The sequence below is a fragment of the Pempheris klunzingeri genome, chromosome 15 (assembly GCF_042242105.1).
Source record: "Pempheris klunzingeri isolate RE-2024b chromosome 15, fPemKlu1.hap1, whole genome shotgun sequence".
Taxonomy (NCBI): domain Eukaryota; kingdom Metazoa; phylum Chordata; class Actinopteri; order Acropomatiformes; family Pempheridae; genus Pempheris; species Pempheris klunzingeri.
Genome location: NC_092026.1, coordinates 15466556 through 15482386, shown reverse-complemented (window position 1 = coordinate 15482386; position 15831 = coordinate 15466556). Strand labels below are relative to the sequence as shown.

General features: G+C 41.7%; 1 protein-coding gene across 1 annotated transcript in view; it reads left to right on the top strand.

Moving 5' to 3' along the window:
- ctnnd2b (catenin (cadherin-associated protein), delta 2b) overlaps positions 1-15831 on the top strand; it is a 144480-nt gene that overhangs the window by 17260 nt on the left and 111389 nt on the right. The window contains exon 2 of the mRNA XM_070845774.1: positions 14607-14743. Coding sequence (XP_070701875.1) covers positions 14612-14743 — 132 coding nt within the window. The 5' untranslated portion in view covers positions 14607-14611. The remainder of the gene's footprint in view (positions 1-14606; positions 14744-15831) is intronic.

Sequence of the window (15831 nt, the reverse complement as noted above, 5' to 3'; positions counted from 1 at the left end):
GGGTTGAGGCTCTGTGCAGGGTCAGTGAACTTCTGGCTTTGTGCACGAGGGCTTTGTCATGTTGAAACAGGAAAGCTCATTCCTCAAACTGGTGCCATAAAGTTGATGTACACAATGATCTAATCTCAAATGTCACTGTATGCTGCAGCACTGTGATAACAATGAAAAACAGCTCATACCAAGAAAAAAAAACCCAAAAATATTAAAACAAATTTTCAAAATATTTTTGGCCATTTAGTGTATATATTCTTACCCTGCGGATGTGATTACTTTTGCATGCTCATTTGTGCCAGCCAGCTTTTGTTGATGAACATTATCCAGAAGTGTTCTAGAGTGACTTTTGTTACTTGGGTAAATGAGCACAAATCAGTCAGAGTGATAATTAGAAAAACTGTTTTTCGCAGTCATGTAAAGCACGAAGTGAACTGCAATATTACCCCCCGATCCATCAATACGGCTGAGCTTCTCAATCCCTGCATCAACTCACAACCTGGAGCTAAACCTGCGATTGAGTTTTGCACTGACATGACAGCGGTTTGGAAATGGTTTTCTCAGGATTGTTTCACTTGACAAGATCATGAGTAAAATATAAGGTCTGTTTGATAGTCAGTTTCATGTCTTAAATCCAAATATCCAGACCTTTCAGTCCAATGATGGCTTGATCTCTACCAAATGAAACATTAAATAGCCTCATGACTTTGTATAGAAACCCTCACCGAGTGTAACAACACATGGAGAAGCTTCCTGTGTGTGTGTGTGTGTGTGTGTGTGTGTGTGTGTGAGAGAGAGAGAGATAGAATGGGCGATTTAGTGAAATGTGGATGAAAAGCAGGAGAGCGAAAAGATTATATCAGTGCATAGAAAATGAGGAAAGAAATAAAATCGTTCAGGCGGGGAAAAATATAATTTCAAAAGACTTGAAACAAAAACATCTGTTTTCACAAGAAAGCAGACAAAATGAAACAAGCCAACAAATCAGACACGAGATGACACACACAGACGCACACACACGGTTGCTAAGGGTGAGTATCAGAACATCGGTGCAAATCGTCTTCAGGGCGTCCACGCGCTTTTACTGTCTCTTTGATCATAACAAACACATACATCATGGCCTGATCTTGGCTTTTTAACTGGGTCTGAAGTGGACAACAAAAGGATTGTGCAATAGAAGATATACAATTTCAGCATTAATTGTGCATTATTAAGTGCAATATTCATTCTCCCTGATGCTCCGTTTTGGTCTCCTCCGACGTGTTAGGGAAATATGTGTCTCTTTAGCTGCTAAATGTGATCTCCAGCCAGTTTTTATCAGCTGCCGTTTGGTGTTGGTGATTAGTTAGTGATGATTTGTATCTTCATCACTACGGCCCTTTCAACCTAGCTATCTGACCCATTGTGAATGTTCTTATGTTTACGGTGGAGCACTGTTGCCTCATAGCCAGAAGGTTCCAGGTTGGCTGGCTAGTTTGTGGTTTGAACCTGGAGCCTCTCTGTGTGGACTTTGCACTTGTTCTCCCCATGCTTGCTCGGGTTCTCTCCGGCTTCCTCGCACAGTCCGAAGACATGCGGTTGAGGTTCACTGGTCACTCTCTGCAGATGTGAATGTGAGCATGAATGCTTGTCTGTCTCTATGCTTGTCTGTCAGCCTTGTGATTGAGAAGCAACCACTCCACGGTGTCCCCCGCCTCTCACCCAATGTCAGCTGGGATTGGTCCAGACAATGGATGGATGGATGGATATTTTTGTTTATGGTCTATTAATTGACATTATATTTATTTTGATAATAACATAAGAGCAACTTTAAGATGAAGACTACATTTTGTATGTTTCTCTAACCTACTGCACCCAGCAGCTTTCTTCTTCAATTAGACTTCACACTGTATAAATTGCAGAGTGGAAGCAGGTAGAATGCATCAGCCTTATTGTAAATGGTCTCATTTGTTTTTACTAATACCCTGCTGTGCATCTGATCATGGAGACATCACTGATTACTGTGGAAGCCGTCATTACAGTATTGTTCACTCAACTTATGTTACAGCGCAGTTTTTTTTCAAAGCATACAAAAACGAGGAACATGTAATTAAGTTACAGTCCGTCAGTAAGTACTGTATATAGACAATCTAATAACCACTAGCTGTTGTGTTAACTCAATTACATAAATGTAACTATCGCTGACGGGACAAGAAGGAAACACTGACACTATTAAAACGTTTTACACTCCCACACACTGATCACTGTTTAAGGCTAGCACTGTTGTGCTATGTGTGATGCTTTATTTCATTTGAGTCAGGCCCCAACGGACTCGGCGTGCTGAGGTGAAGCTTCGTCAGCCGTAATGACACAGTCAGTATGAAAGAGCAGCTACATGTCTGTAGGCTGTGCTGTATATTCAATGATTGTGTCATCTGTATCAGCAAAAGGCAGCAGAATTGACTCTACATGGAATTGTGGGATATTACAATCATCATGAATTAAATATGTAATGTCCATACACGAGTGGTGTAATTATCTTAAGGTTGTTAGAAGTGGATTAAAACAACTTCCATGTGAGTTTGGTAGTTGAAAATAATGCAGGTTACCGAGTGACATCATCATGAGATGTGCGTGCATGTGGGGTGTAGAAAATAAAAGCGCCTTGGTAGCCAGATGAAAAAAACCCAAACCTCCCCTCCAGCTCAGAATGCATAATTAGCTTCTCGGCGGGGTCCTGGATTTTAATAAGGTGGTGGAGAGCTTTGCACAGAAACTGGGGAGGAAGAAATGGCAATTGTTAGGTAAGACAGCTCCTACTGTTACTGTGTGTTTATGACTGCTGCAAGAATTGTGAGGATGCTTGCCAGCATCTATGATCAACCTATGTAATGTGTGTGTGTACGTGCATTAGTGTGCACCTCGTCTGCTGCAGTCCACATTTTGGCTTTTGTCATTGTTTAAAAACTGACATCCATAGAACAGCGTGGTCTCGTTTGGAACTGGAGCATCAGCAAATTAATTTCACACTCAATATGTCATCATCCACTGAAGTTGGGCATGATAAAGTCTGTCGCGTCCAACGCCATCTTGACCGTAAGGGAGTCGGTGATAACAGCTGTTGTGTCGAAGTGTTGTTCCACCATCAGGTGGCGTTTCCTGTCGCGGCGTCCTATGTGGTTGTGGTTACGCTTAGGTGAGGGTTAGTCGTAGCAGAGATCATCTGGTAGAGATCTGCACTCTGCTGAGTGCATCTTTCTTGTTTTTGATGTGAGTTTAGCTCAGTGTGAGTTAGAGGTGCAGACGTATGGCTTTGTTCTGCTTATGGAACAAAGAGTAGTTTTTCATGACCCCTTCCAGCTACTAAACAGCACGTATTAAATCCTGTTTTGACATCATTTCTTGTGAGTGAATTCTTGCCTCTTTACACTGCCAGGCTCGAGGTTTAGCGCTAAAGTAACACGGCTGGCATCTAGTCTCTGGTATGAATTTATGGTAAATAGCAGGATTTTCATATAATATCAAGACTGATGGTGTTTCTGTGCACTGAAGGCAGACAGCAGAAATTACATATATGCTAGCGTTCTCTTTTGCTAACGTGATTTGTGTGAGGAGGCCTTCTGTGCTGCTGTTTCCTAATGGAATATGTGTCATATTAGCTACCTAAAGCCGACAGATAGTGAAAGAGTTGGCAATGTGAGGATGACTGCCACATACAAATGTACCTGTAAAGAGTCATTTCACTGGTTTCCATCAAATGGCTTCACTTGCAAACACAGAAAATGTCATCTGCTATCACGATGCTGTGACGAGCTTTCTACCTCCTAGCTTTGCACACATCCTCGACTATTTGTAAATAATAAAGGTGTCATAGCTATTTGGACATTGCATTTGTGTGTGTGTGTGTGTGTGAGAGAGAGAGAGCAGGTATAGACGGACTGAGTAGGCGTCTGCCAGCCTCTGGAGAGGTGTGCGGTGCTTTTACTGGCATCACTAGTTGAAAAAAAGCAGACTTGGAACACAGAACAACTCTGCTAATTTAATTCCACTGTTGGATGTTTATTTTAGCCCGTGTGAAGTTTAAATTTAGGACAAATAAACTGGAGCCTTCAACTACAACGCTGTCAAGTCATAAAACTGTGTTAACAGGGTACAGTTTCCCTTCAGTTGTGCAGTCTAGTCATTTGTGAGGGGGTGGATTAAACACACACAGCTTTTACGGAGGTTTTCTTTAGGTGGTGCAGTAAATCTTACTTTGCATGGGATGAAAGATCTACTATCTGCTCTATCTTGTGCTGCTGTTTGTTGTATCCAAAAGATCTTAGGACATTTCTGAAAAAGCCCAACTTTGCTAAAAAAAATAAAATACTTCCTATATATACACTGGCTGAACTGCCAGTGGTTAGCTCTGGAGATGTCAGTTGAAAGCCACTCAAATCACAGCTGGTCTGATTCTACATTCACTGCTTTGGTCCAACCTGACTGGCTCTGTGAGCTGAGCTCTAAAAGCTATGATGTTGGTCATAGTCATATTTAAACATTCTCTAATAAAATCCTCTTTTTTCCTGCTGACTTAAAAGACAACAGCTAGGAAGAATGTGAAATTCACTTCTTCCAGACACCCCGGTGCGAAGTACATCTCCAACACTCTCACTTTGATAATCACGCTGCTGCTTATGGATCCGTCCCTTTTAAACAGCTCCACCAAATCTCTCAGATTGACTTCTAATCCTGCTTCCTTCCTATGCTAATGATTACCCTGTAGTCAGTAATGTCAATATCATCGCATGGGAGCTTAGAGGTGAGCACACACACTGTAAATTGACTGAAACAGTTTATATGAAGCCTAAAATGAAAAGATGAGGAGATGTGTCCGATTTACTAAATGCAACAAGAGGAAAAGCCCAAAGTCCTGCTGTTTAAAACTCTTCCAGCAGTGTTGGTAGGGCCTCACCAGTCTAAAAAGAAAAGCTGAACCTCAGTGCCGCTCCAGGGAACATCCTCTGTAAATTGACATAACCTGCTCAGCAAATTTCATGGTGATTTGCCCATTTGATCGTGAAGCACGGTGTCTTGTGTACATAGTTGACATTTTGGCCTGAGGCTGGCACAAGAGGAGAACTTTGAGTATCCAACAGAAAAGGTTGTCCTGCTCCGTAAACTCTCACTGATGACTCTTCACAAAAGTTCAGGGCTTTACCTTTCTCCTTGGGGATCATCCTCTGGGGACCATGAATTCCCATGGGACATCTTTTATTTGCGATAAATTCAGCATATTCAGGGGGAAGCACTTTCTTGTGTTCAGCTTTTCAAATTTGTCACATATAACAAAATGAATGGTGAATTTGCAGAAGAGTTGCTGCGTAGGAACAAATCCAAATGTTGCTTTTGTTTCTTGGATTTCTGGGCAGGTAGTGATATCATAGCAACACTGACAAAGTTTGTTGATAATATGACAAATGCTGCAATGTTTATCTACGTCTAGTCTGATCATCAGACTGCGTAACGGTTGCTAGGGGCAGTTAGCAAAGAAGAACATGCCAATTTAAAGGTGCAATCTGTTGGATTTAGGAGGATCTGTTGGTAGAAATGGAATATAGTTTTCATAATTATGCCATATATTGAAAGTGTTAACAAGTGCTCTAACTGGGATCACATGTAATACAATCATTTGGTACCTTAGTTATGTCCAAAACAAAGAACTCCCTATTCAAACACACTTCAAGCAGGTTGGATCACTGCTATGAAGCACTTAAAGTAGTTTAACAAAGATTAACAAGGTTAACATGATAAATCAGAAGGTTAACACAGTTAATGCATGCTTGGAAAAGTAGGGGTGATGCGAGGAGTATTCAGTTGGTTGCAATCTGCAACCTCATTGCTAGATACTACAAAATCCTGCACACTGCACCTTTTAAAAGTCTTTATTTCTCTTAGGCATCTTATGACGGCCAATACAATTACAATAGAGCTTTCCCAGCAGATGCTGTTCTGTGTGATATTCCACCAGATTAAGCTGTATGCATTTGTGTCTGCACTGAAGTTTTAGATTAAGTATAGGTCAGTTGTTATGTGCCCATGGTGCCATTGTCACAAGCCTAATCTGTAGTGTGTACACTGTAGTGTATGTCAACATCCTGAAGGTTTGTTAAACCTTGAGGACCATCATTAAGCACCTATCATCCCTAAATCCATTAGTTCAGATTCCTCTATATTTACACTATGTTGGTTGACTAATGCTCCTCCCTCCTTCCGGGGTAATTAGCCACATGTAAGTGAAGCACGACCGTGCTGGGAAAAAGACAAAAAGAAATCAAAGAGACTCGTTTTAAAGCCATTAGATACCCTTGGAACTTTACACTATACAGTAGGGTTTTCTGATTATATAATCGGCAGAGCTTTCTCTCACACACCAACAAACATCAGTGAGCATCATTAGCGTCTATACCCAAAATAGATATAGCTGTTTGAAATGAAAATACAATCATCCAGACTCAACTGAATTGTGATCCATATTCAGTGAGCCAGCCATCCTGGCAGTAAAATAACAACACAGCAGCAGCTCTCTGGAGAGCTTTGGCAAGTGTTTTCCTTGTAGCGTAACTGGCTTTGTGTTTTAATGTCTTAACTAATACATTTTTATTAAGTAATAGATTTTTATTGTGAATTGTCTCCTAATATTTTATGTGCTGTGTTCAGAGTTGCTCTCTTTAAGTGACACAGGGATGGACACTGTCACAGCAGTACAGTACTATGTGTATGTGTGTGTACTGAATATAAATGGCCATTAGCATCTGGACTTTTACCACTGATAGATTTGCTTAATGAGTGATTAACCGTCAGTGATGCTTGTAAGCCCATCTGCCATTGTCTGCTAGTGCCAGGTCTGTTGTGACGAGCCATTCAATTTAAAGGCCATGCATATGTTAACACCCACACAGGTGATTCACTTAGTTTGGTGGATCCGATGCAGGAATGTGTTGGGTTGTACGGGCTGCTTTGATTGACATCTCCCTCACTCTCCTGTTAGATTTGTTGTTGTTGTCTGTTAGGGTGGACAAATTGCATCTTTATCATTCTTAACGATGCATGAGTCCAGGGACTGTGTGTGATTCTCAGCACAACATCACCCACCTTCAGCCTGAGCAGAGGTCGATCAGCAATAACTGAAGCACCCATGATGATGTGCAGGGCCTGTAAATGTTGAGCAATGTGCACCTTCTTATCCAGCAATATAGTCTGTATTGATGAAACTTCCTCCTAAAAACAGTGAGTGTATCTTCAACTGCCAAAAACAAATATTTCATTTGGTTTGTCTTCCATAGCCGTTTTTTCACTTGTCATAGAAGGAAAAGCGCATGTGTTACTACTAATTAATGATGGCTACTTTCAATTCAAGTGTCCCAGTAAGCCTGTGACAGTTATGTCCAATATTCAATTCCGTTTTGGCTCTGTTTTGGTCTCCGCCAACTGTTGAGAAAAATTTTAATTCTTTAGCAGCTAAATACTACACATTGTCCGTCATCTAGTCTCAAACTTTATCTTTAAGCTGTTCGTTGCTTGGCAGAGATTTTTGGCAGTGCTGGTGACACCAATGAAAGTGAACAACAACAGTAAATCTGTGGGCTGCAAAACTAAAAACAATGAGCCGAAAGATGCTAAAACACTTGATAGATGTGAGGGGAACGGCAGACCCTGGTGCTGATTGTCTGCGGGTTCATCACATTAATGCCGCTTTAAGGATGTCGCACTTCCCGGATCGACATTGCAGGCGGTCTATATGTTTTCTCCAAAATTTAGGAAAGCAAATTAGAAGGAAACATATTTTGTAGGAGACAGGTTTGCTGTTTTACAAAACCGTTTTCATTATGGGCTCTATCTTTCCTGGTCTTGGTAGTTAGTTGATGAAACGTGTGCTCACTTTCACTATCATCTTAAAAGGTACCATCATACGCTTTCTACTGGGACTTGTTCCTGTGTTATGTTCATCCGTCAGCGCAGACCACAGATCAGAGGATTTACATGCATGCTTCAATCCCTGATACCCCATGTTTAATTTAGCTTGTCTAGTTCACTGTGCTGTTTCAGAAAACAAGGATGAAATAAAACAATGCACGCATCACAGAGCTCTTAGGGGTAACACCAAAAATGAAAGACATATCTCCGCTCTGGACTTCGGGTCTTAATAAATACACAATGAGACACAGACAGCGCTAATTACATTGTTAATGCAAGTGTTAAAGCGTTGTTAATTTGAAAGCTGAGTCGTGGGCACAGGGTCTAGACAAAGGGACAGATGACTGGTGAAGCCAAAACAAAACACTGCGGCAAGTTTTAATGAGGCAACAGGGGACTGCCCGTCAAACTCATAACAAACACTCGCATCCCAGAAGGGACACGCACGCACAAATATACATACAAAAGCATACTCTAGAGCTCTACGTACACACGTGTATACAGGAGTACGGCCGTGCATGCAAGTGCACAGCCAATGTGCATCCGTACTGCCTGAAAATAACATTTCTACATGCACATTCAGCTGATTTGCTGCTGATCTGTGATGAACTCAGTCTTCACCAAAACACGCCTGTCTCAGACCTGACTGATGAGCTTAAAGGGTCAAAAGATTATGCTCAATATTCCCCTTGTCAGCCATGTCAATCATAGCATGGTGAGCTGCATTTACAATGTTACAGCAATATCAGAGATTACCGCTTTGAAATGCAGGGCTAAATACCCCTGCATTACGCCGCTGAAATATAGACCTAAAAATCCAAGATTATACTTCAGTGAAATAAAGCCTTTAGGCCTAATCCATATTCAAAGTCTTGTCTCTAGCTGGGCTGTGGGCCTCTATAACCTAGTTCTGACGGCTGTTATTGGGGAAAGCTGCTTTGTACTGGTCAGTTGTGTGATGAGGGCTTGGACACGGTCTGTTGAGCTGACCTATATTTGGCTGCCTGCCCTATCTGCTCAGTCAAAACCAGAGCTTCTCTCTGTTTTGTTCTATAGGCAAATTGGGCCGCCGGGCACTCTGCTCCGCTCTCTGATCCATTTCTGTGATCAAGTTTGAGCTTGACTTTACTGTCATGTGAAATGTTTCATGGATGAAGATCCCTCCAGATAAAGTAACAAGATAAATCGTATACAGAATCAGAACTTCGTTCGCTATCAGTGTGGAGGAATTTGTAATGTTGGTCATATATGGTCATATAGACTGAGGGAGGGAAAAAGGGAGAAATCATATAAGCAAGAGTCTACAACCAACCATGCTAGCAGCTCTTTATGGTTGTGGTGCTGAATGCTAAATGCTAATATCATCATGCTGACATGATCACAATGGCAATGCCGAACATGCTAATGCTCAGCCTGTGTAATGTTCACTATCTTAGTTTAGTGTCATCACATGCTAACATTTGTTAATAAGGGCCAAACAGAAAGTACAGCTGATGGGAATGTCAATTTTGCAGTGTTTGGTCATAAACCAACATTTACATTTCTGGGGACCATGACTTCAACACCAAATTTCACAGTAATCCATTAAGTAGATGTTGAGCTGTTTCACAAAAAAACAGAAACTTCTAGCACTTATTCATCCTCTTGGAATCATGAATGTATGTGCAAAATGCCATGGCAAGTTGTGCTTTTCAAAATCATGCTCTGAAGTGGGTATTTTTAAATGCTGACTTGTATGAAAAGCCAAGCTTTTCTGAACATTTTCTTATGCTTTAATTATGCTTTAAATGTCAAATTATGTTACCGTCCTGTGTTTAATTTCTCAGAGAATCCACAAAATAAGAAGTGTATCAAAACCTGTACAAACACCACCAGTGCAGCATGACAGTGCAATAAAAACCAGGTAAGTATGTAAAGTGGGTAAATCAATAAATGTAGTAATAACAGGATATGCGATGTCCCATATTGTACCAACAGTGTTATGTGGTCAGCTCATAGCATGAGGGACAATGACGGCTCCAAACTCGGCTCATACTTGTCTTCATGCACCAGAGAATCAAAAAATGCAACGTCACTTCTTAAAAAGGCTTTGTTAAGGGAGATGTTGCTCTTGCTCCCACTTTTAAAAATGTTCATAAATGACAGTCATGGCGCTGGTGTTAGAATGGGCCCGTCTCCTCTGTATCAGCACTGCGCAATCCAGTGTGACTACACTGGCTGCTGGATCAAAGAAAGCTCTGGAAAACACCCAACTTCTCTCTTAGAATATAAAGTCATGTCTTTTCACGTCTCAGTAATTCATTTGTTCTGGTGGTCATTTTGAAAGTTATCGTGACACTAAAAAGTAAACTAGCTTATGACTTTGGAAAAATAAAATGACACTTTTTGTCTTAAAAAATGAAAAGATTTAGTAGAAAGAAATGATAGACATCCTTGCTGAATTTAATACACTGATGTATTTTTTCTGCCGCCGCCTTACTGTTGACACCAAAAAGTGTGTCACAGCAAAATTCATATGCACATCTTAGCCGAAGCCAGCAGCCTGATGTCATACAGTAGGGAGTAAAGGCAAGGCTAGTTGGTGAGCTAGTGTAGCTGGAAAGTTAGAGCACAGGCTGTCATTAGCTCTCTGAATTTGTGTCTGTTTTCTCTGTACTGGGCTGTTTACTCCCTCCTGTCATCATCTCATTCAGTAGAGTTTGAAGAGAGAACATAGAGCTCGCTAGTTTGCTTATTGTCACTTAATAAGGTCTATTCAAGAGACGTATTTGTACTTTGAACTCCTGTCTCATGACAGGAACCAAGCGTTCCTCTTTAGTGGAGCAGTTTATCTTCAGCCATATGATAGCTAATAAAAGTGGATGGTATAACCAAGCACTCAGGAAGTATGCCGGGCTTCGAGGCCAATTTTTCATAGCGGCCAACTGTGTAATTACAACAACATTAAAACAATGGCATCTGTCACGTGATGCCATTGGGCCCAAAAAGACTTAGTGACAACGTCAGGAAATCACGTGTCACAACCTTTGGGAAAATGACTCGTTTCACCATCAGAATTCGATCCATTCAGTTAGATTCAGTTAAACGTTTGGAAAGTCTAGAAGAGCCGCACAATTAAATCATTTCATTCAGATTCATAAAAGGAGGGCTAGTCGGCTCGGCAGACCCGAGACGTCAGTGCACGCGCTCCATGGGCCAACAATGCAGAAGATCAGGGTACTTTTATGCCCGGGATGTCAATTTGTTTTTACTTTCTTGCGCCACTGAGCTACTCCACATGTGACTAATAAGCTGTGATAGCGTCCCCTGTTTTGGAGTTTTGGTCTCTCACAGGTCAACATAGTCGAGACCGTTTCAACTCAACCAAAAAATTTGTTGGGATTAATTTAGCCCCTGGGAGCAAATTGTTTGCTGCGATTCAGTTGAAATGAATTTATTTCACTGCAAACTTGTGCTCCTGTTACACAAATGTTACATTGTTACCTGCTCCTTCGGAATTAAGTAGCCTAAACTAATAAAGGATGTCTTTAAAGCAACTTCATTTAAGGCAATCTTTAGAAATGAAGGGAACCTCAATATGTGACAATAAGCACTGACGTCACCACCTGCCACAGAGAGCATGATCCAGAGCCCCATTTCTAATATCAGAACAGGGACAAAGAGATACGGGATTGTGTTCTGTAGAGAAAGCGAGGGATGGAGATATATTAGGATGAGTAGAGGTGATAATGACAGTGATTGTGGCATTGTGTGTGATGTGACCGTAGACTGTACACGAAGAGCAAAGAGGGAAAAGGAGGAGAAGCTATAAAGGATGTAGGTAAGTCGGCAGGGATGTAGATATGAGTGGAAAGTGTAGAGGGCGGATGGAAGACATGCGCCCGTACATGATAATGCTCTGCAGTTGTGACCTGAGGAGTAAAAAATCCTGAAACGAAGGAGAGGTAAAGGGGGATGGCGTGAAAATTGTGAAGCATGTCGTGTTGTCACAAGGTCAGATAAGCAGCCTTGTGGTTATGAGGTACAGTGCGCGCTCAGACAAGGGGGTTTGGACGGCGATGGCTCAGAAGGCTCAGGTGCACTGCAGCGTTGCAGGTTCAAATCCAAACCGTAACCTTGCGGGTCATCCTCTTTCTGTCACCCTCCACTGCACGCTGCCTAATAAAGCAGAAATGTGCTGAAAAGATGAGGAGACGCTGAAATAGGTCAAGTGAAGAGAAGCAGGCAGGGAGGCGAGAGGGAAAGTTTAGAAGCATAAAGGCGAGAGGGAGGAGGAGGAGGAGGAGGAGGATGCAAAGGGGGAGAAGCATGAGGAGGAGAGAGGGAGAAAAGGATGTAGAGTAAGTAGAAAGGTGGATGGTAATGAAAAATTTAAGTTCAGAAACACTGATGAGGAATAGATAGGTGGAGAGGAAGAGGAACGCTCTCCAAAATGGAAGACGAGTAAAGCCAGGTCAGCCATATTAGCAGCCTTCAGTGACCAGAGATTGTTGCCTAGCAGCATGCAAGAATAGTTTTTTTTCCATCTTCCCTTCTCTATCACCCTCCTACTCCTCTCGTATCTCTCTTTTCTCCTCACCTCGCCTCCTCCTCTCCGCTGCTCTCCTTGCTCTGTCATCCTCACTCCCTTTCCACTCCTCTTTTCCTTTCACCTCTCCATCTCCCCTCTCCTTTCTGCATTTATCCCTCCACTCCGCTCACAGGCTTCACTTTCTCCATTTTTTATTTTATTTTTTTACCTCTTTAAAGGGCTGGTGCTGCATCATGCCGACAGCCAGCCCTTTTTGTGTGTGTGTGTGTGTGCATGTGGAAGATTCTTCATGACAAGCCTTTCATCAGTGTGTAAAGCTGGCTGATGCAGCTGTTACACCAGCTCTGTGCTGCATCAGGATTACACGGCACATGTGAAGCCCGTGTCCTCCAACGCTTGGTCAGATACACGATGACACATGGCATCAAGCATGCGAGTGTGTGTGTGTGTGATGCTAGGACTCTGATACTTGGTTTCTGGCACAAGATTTTAGCTATTTTTACAAATTAAATTGTTCATTGAACATGGTTTTTGCCAACGTGACATTGATTAATGCTATTATTTAAAGCCTTTACTCTTTTGCTCCTGTATGTTCTCATGTTGCCACTACTGCTAGTATCATGACATGACTACACAAGCATGCAACTAATACTGTAAGTACTATGAGGGCAGCTTTTAGTTGTGATATCAAGTGTTGTAGATATCCGGTCTGTGGTTCACACATGTTTAAGAATAGATTTATTTCCGTGATGTGAAGCTCACATAATGATAAACAGCGCACTTTTTTTGTAGTCTGATCATTTTTTTTTATCTTTAACGTCAACAAATCTCATGAAAAGACCAAAACTAACGCTGAATATATCTACTAAGTATTGTGTGTGTATCAAAAGGCTAATATTTCTTATCTCTCTGTGCCAGAGATTTCCATTGTTGTCCAAAAACTATTAAAATCACATCAGTGAGCCTCACTGTTACACTGGGTGACATGTTCCTTCATTACCATGAAACACACACACTGCAGTTTATTTTGAGTAAATCCCTCACACTCCGTCCTGTGACTGAAATACTGAGTAACATACTAAATGTGGATTAATCCGCATGAAAATAGTTCCCAGCAAATGCACCGTTTCCTCCCGTTTGAGAAATGTTTGCTCAAAACTAAGATGTTGTTTTGTGACATACTTTTCAAGGGCTTCTCTGACGGCAGACAGTCACATGTTGTCGGTTTTGCTGTGTTTTTCATTTAAACTGTTGACAGCAAAGACGTGAAAGACTATTGTCAGCCTTGTCCTTTAAATTTTGGATTGTCTGCTTGATGTAACCTGGCATGATTATCAACTTTATTAGTGCTACTGCTGACAAAAAGCTACAATACTACAGCTAACTACAATAGTGCTACAACTGATGCAGTCCTGCCTTTTCTACTAGTAGTGGTACTACTAAAAGTAGAATTAGTGAAACAAGAACACATTTGTGCCTGTTGTTTTTGCTGTTCTTGTTCTTGTACCAGGCAAAAGCACCTACGTACAAATTACAGCGGCCACAAATCTGTCTCAGATGTGAACCTTTTCAGTAAAAACCACCTCTGTTTCAGTGATGACTGGAAGTATCTTTGTTGGTACATCTATCAATGTACTCTGGAAAACAAAACGTGTGACACCAGTACCACTTTTTTAATGGTACTACATGCCTACAAATCCTACCCTGTGACTGCACTGCTACCATAATCTCTGCTAGTAGTACTATTTCCTCCCGGTGACCTAGATCGCCTGTTCCAAAGGTACTAGACACCTGTCCAGGATGTGCCACTGCCCTCTGCCAAATCCATTCTGGGATAAGCTCCAGCTCTTCATGACTCTGAATAAGTCAGAGAGAAAATTGGGAAAAAAAAAAAAAAGTTGAATAACTATGATATGAATCAGTCTGGTCAAATCGGTGATCTCATACTTTGCTACAACCTCACTATGTCAATATTGAATGTGTACTTCAACATGTGTGAATCTCTCTTTAGCTCCACCGTCCATATGTGTGTGTACAGTTGTCCAAGAGTGTCGGAGAGTGTAGGTGTGACAGCCACTCAGCCTAAACGCTGGCTCGTCACAGTCTCTTTAATAATAGTAAAACAGTTTCATGTTCCCTTGTTTTCCAGGAGGTATGCCAGTGCCTGAGGTGGCGTCTGACACTGCCAGCGCTGCCACCATGTTGAGCCCCGTCCTCAACGCCTCCAACGGAGACGGCTCCGAGTCTGAAACCACCTCCGCCATCCTCGCCTCCGTCAAGGAACAGGTTAGAACTCAGTGTGTGTGTGTGTGTGTGTGTGTGTGTATGTGTGTGTGTGCATGTAACACACACAGAAGGTTGTCACAATTAATGAAATATGAGCAGCAGAAAGAAGTGAGGATAATTCCTGCAGTCCTTTCAGGGGGAGGCAGGGTGACAGTCAACAGCAAACATAAATGATGGAATGCCCATCTGAGCTAATGTGTCACAAATATGTCACCACATTTTGATCTGTTTGCAGAAAGCCCTCGGCTACCGCAAACAGGCAGGATGTGCCTTCATGTGTTTGGCTCTTTTAACTTTCTTTCATGTTTTCTTTCACTGCTAGAAGCCTTTCAGTCCATTACTGTTTAGACTTTTACAGGTGTGCCGTCCCCGTACATGTGATGCCCTGACATATGTTCAAAGCACATAGAACATTTCTGTTATTTTATCAGGCTTTTACATATATGTCTTTTTGTCGGTTGAGACTCGACTGAAGAGCGGTAGATTCTGCAATTTTCCAATCGGAGATGTTGATGAAACTTTGAAGATGATCAGGACATGACAGGATATGCATACATTCAGCTATTACAGCAGTTTACTATACTATCAAGGATTTTCAATGTCTTTCCTTATACGAAGGGAAGGGGAGCGCATTTCAAGCCATTGCCACCCCGCAGATGCACAGTTTTTTAGAACTATTCTTAATATTTAAGATGCACCGGTCTGTCAGTCAGAATCCTCAGAGTTTCATGATGTCACCAGTATAAAGATTACTTTAATACTGGGCTGAAAAGCAGTACGTGTTTCCCGCTGGAGTACACTGCCAAGTCATTCTTTGATAAAGGCGAAAAATCAAACCACCAGAGGCAACCACAAACAGGATCTCCAGCTGGTCTTCAGATGGACAACTAGTCCTACGCAGAAATGCTCTGATTGACTCAATTATTTCTTCAACCGAGAAGGTGGCCACCCCTCAGAGCAACACCAGACTTGTTTAAGAATAAGAATAAGAATAAGAATAAGAACACTTCATTCATCCCGAAGGAAATTACTTTGCCAGTGGTCAACAATACAAAACAAATATTAAATATATATATATATATATATAT